Consider the following 2193-nt stretch of genomic DNA (forward strand, 5'->3'; position numbering starts at 1 on the left):
ACATTAAAAAAAGAAAGAAAAAGAAAGAGAGAAGTAGGCAGGAGCTGGATCTAGTCCAGAGGTAGGTTACGGAAAGGAGTTAGGAAGAAAAATGGAAAAAAAAAAAAAGGGAAGTACAATAATTGGATTAGTTTTTAAAGGATGATCTTCATGGAGGTGCCTGGGCGGCTGTTAAGCATCTGACTTCGGCTCAGGTCATGATCTAGAGGTTCATGATCTTGATCCCCTCATCGGGCTCCCTGGGGCAGCTCAGAGCCTGCAGCCTGCTTTGGATTCTGTGTCTTCCTCTCTCTCTGTCCCTACTCTACTCACATTCTGTCTCTCTCAAAAATAAAAACATTGAAAAAAAGAAAATAAAGGATGATTTTGGCGAAAGGAGAATGGCTTCAATGAGGGGGCTGTGAAGGGGGTGGGGATCCCTGGGAGGATGGCAGCTGAGATGGCATTAGAGAGGTGGCAGAGTCTTGCCAGTGAATTATATGCGAATGTGTAAGAGGAGGTGAGGAAAGTCTAAGATGTCTATTGAGTTTCTAGCTTGAGCGGTTTTAAGTGAATGGTGGGTCCCTTTACTGAGGTGGAGAGCAAAGCACCAATTGAGGAGGGTAAATCCAAAGCTCTTCCCTGGACATGTTAGGTTTAATACGCCTTTAGTCATCCACGTGGATGTGGAGACGACAGAACTAGAGATGTTAACCCGAGAAAGTCAGTAGGTAGGAGGGTACTTCTTACGGAAATGTTCAGCTCATCCAGGAGGAAGAGCTAAGCTCACACTGAACGCGAAAGGGTCCTGGCCCTGGCAAGAATCTTAAGGATCAGAGATGGGAAAGCAGACCGAAAAAGAACGGCGGAGTATAATGAGGTCATCACGATGTGCGCAGGATTAGACTAAACGGCTCTTTTATATCCGAGTGTATCCATCCCTGAACTGCACGAAATACACGCCAGTGGCCACGGAAAGCCCCCTCGCACAATCCTCCTCTTCCGAGGAGTGGCGAAACCTCAAGCTCCGGTAGGCCCCGCCCCTCCGGGCAGGCCTGCCCCGCCCTCTCCAGATCCTGCCAGGCTCTCCAATCGCTTGTAGAGACCATCGCTGGACCCAGGCGGCTGTGTCGATCTCCGCTCCAATTGAAGACCGGGTCCAAACCATGGCGGAGAAGGCTCAAAAGAGGTGAGTCGGCTGTGTGAGAAAAGGCCATTTCTACACTCCGCAGGAGTGGAATCTGCTTCTGGTCGCCAACGGTAGGACTAAGATGATGTCTTTTCCTGGGCGCTCGGCCTGGATGTCTCTTAAAAGCCCAGCCCTGGGGGCCGCTGAGGGAGGAAACGACGAAATGGGCATAAGGGAGGATTGGGAAGGGATGAGGAATCGGTGCCTGGAAGGTTTTTGTTCTTCGATCCCGCCGCCGCCCTCCTCCTGAATGCGCCTGCGCGGAAGGGGTCTCCGAGAGGCGTTGCGCGGAGTGAATGGCGTCGCCCACTTCCTCAGGACACTGGGGGACACCTCCCACCCACCTTCTGCCCCCAAATTTAATTGTGTTTGCTGCGGCTGTTCACGGAGGGCGGCTTGTAGCAGTATCCTCTGCTGTGCGTTCCGCCCACGGTAGTGCTGGCCGCACCCCAGGCCCCTCTTGCCCGTTAGCGCAGCGACTGTGTAAACCCATCACCGCAGTTTGTCAGTAGGGGGCCTGCGCCTGGGCTAGAACTGTGCGAGGGGTCTGCTCCGCGTGGCTAAGCTACGTTGTTGTTTGTTGTTGTTGTTGTTGTTGTTGTTGTTGTTTGCAATTTCTTTCTTATTTTTTTATTTTTTTAAAAAGTAGTTTATTGTCAAATTGGTTTCCATACAACACCCAGTGCTCTTCCCCACAAGTGCCCTCCTCCATCACCACCACCTCTTTTCCCCCCTCCCCCTTCAACCCTCACTTCATTTTCAGCATTCAGTAGTCTCAGGTTTTGCCTCCCTCTCTCTCCCCAACTCTCTTCCCCTCCCCCTGGTCCTCCATTAGGTTTCTCCTGTTTTCCTGTTAGACCTATGAGTGCAAACATATGGTATCTGTCCTTCTCTGCCTGACTTATTTCACTTAGCATGACACCCTCAAGGTCCATCCACTTTCCTACAAATGGCCAGATTTCCCTCTTTCTCATTGTCATGTAATACTCCATTGTGTATATATACCACATCTTCTTGATCCATTC

General features: G+C 50.7%; 1 protein-coding gene across 1 annotated transcript in view; it reads left to right on the forward strand.

Moving 5' to 3' along the window:
• Positions 1–1067: 1067 nt before the first annotated feature.
• DCTN6 (dynactin subunit 6) overlaps positions 1068–2193 on the forward strand; it is a 27579-nt gene continuing 26453 nt past the window's right edge. Inside the window, exon 1 of the mRNA XM_029935581.1 lies at positions 1068–1168. Coding sequence (XP_029791441.1) covers positions 1146–1168 — 23 coding nt within the window. The 5' untranslated portion in view covers positions 1068–1145. The remainder of the gene's footprint in view (positions 1169–2193) is intronic.

This window comes from Suricata suricatta, chromosome 1, assembly GCF_006229205.1.
Source record: "Suricata suricatta isolate VVHF042 chromosome 1, meerkat_22Aug2017_6uvM2_HiC, whole genome shotgun sequence".
Taxonomy (NCBI): domain Eukaryota; kingdom Metazoa; phylum Chordata; class Mammalia; order Carnivora; family Herpestidae; genus Suricata; species Suricata suricatta.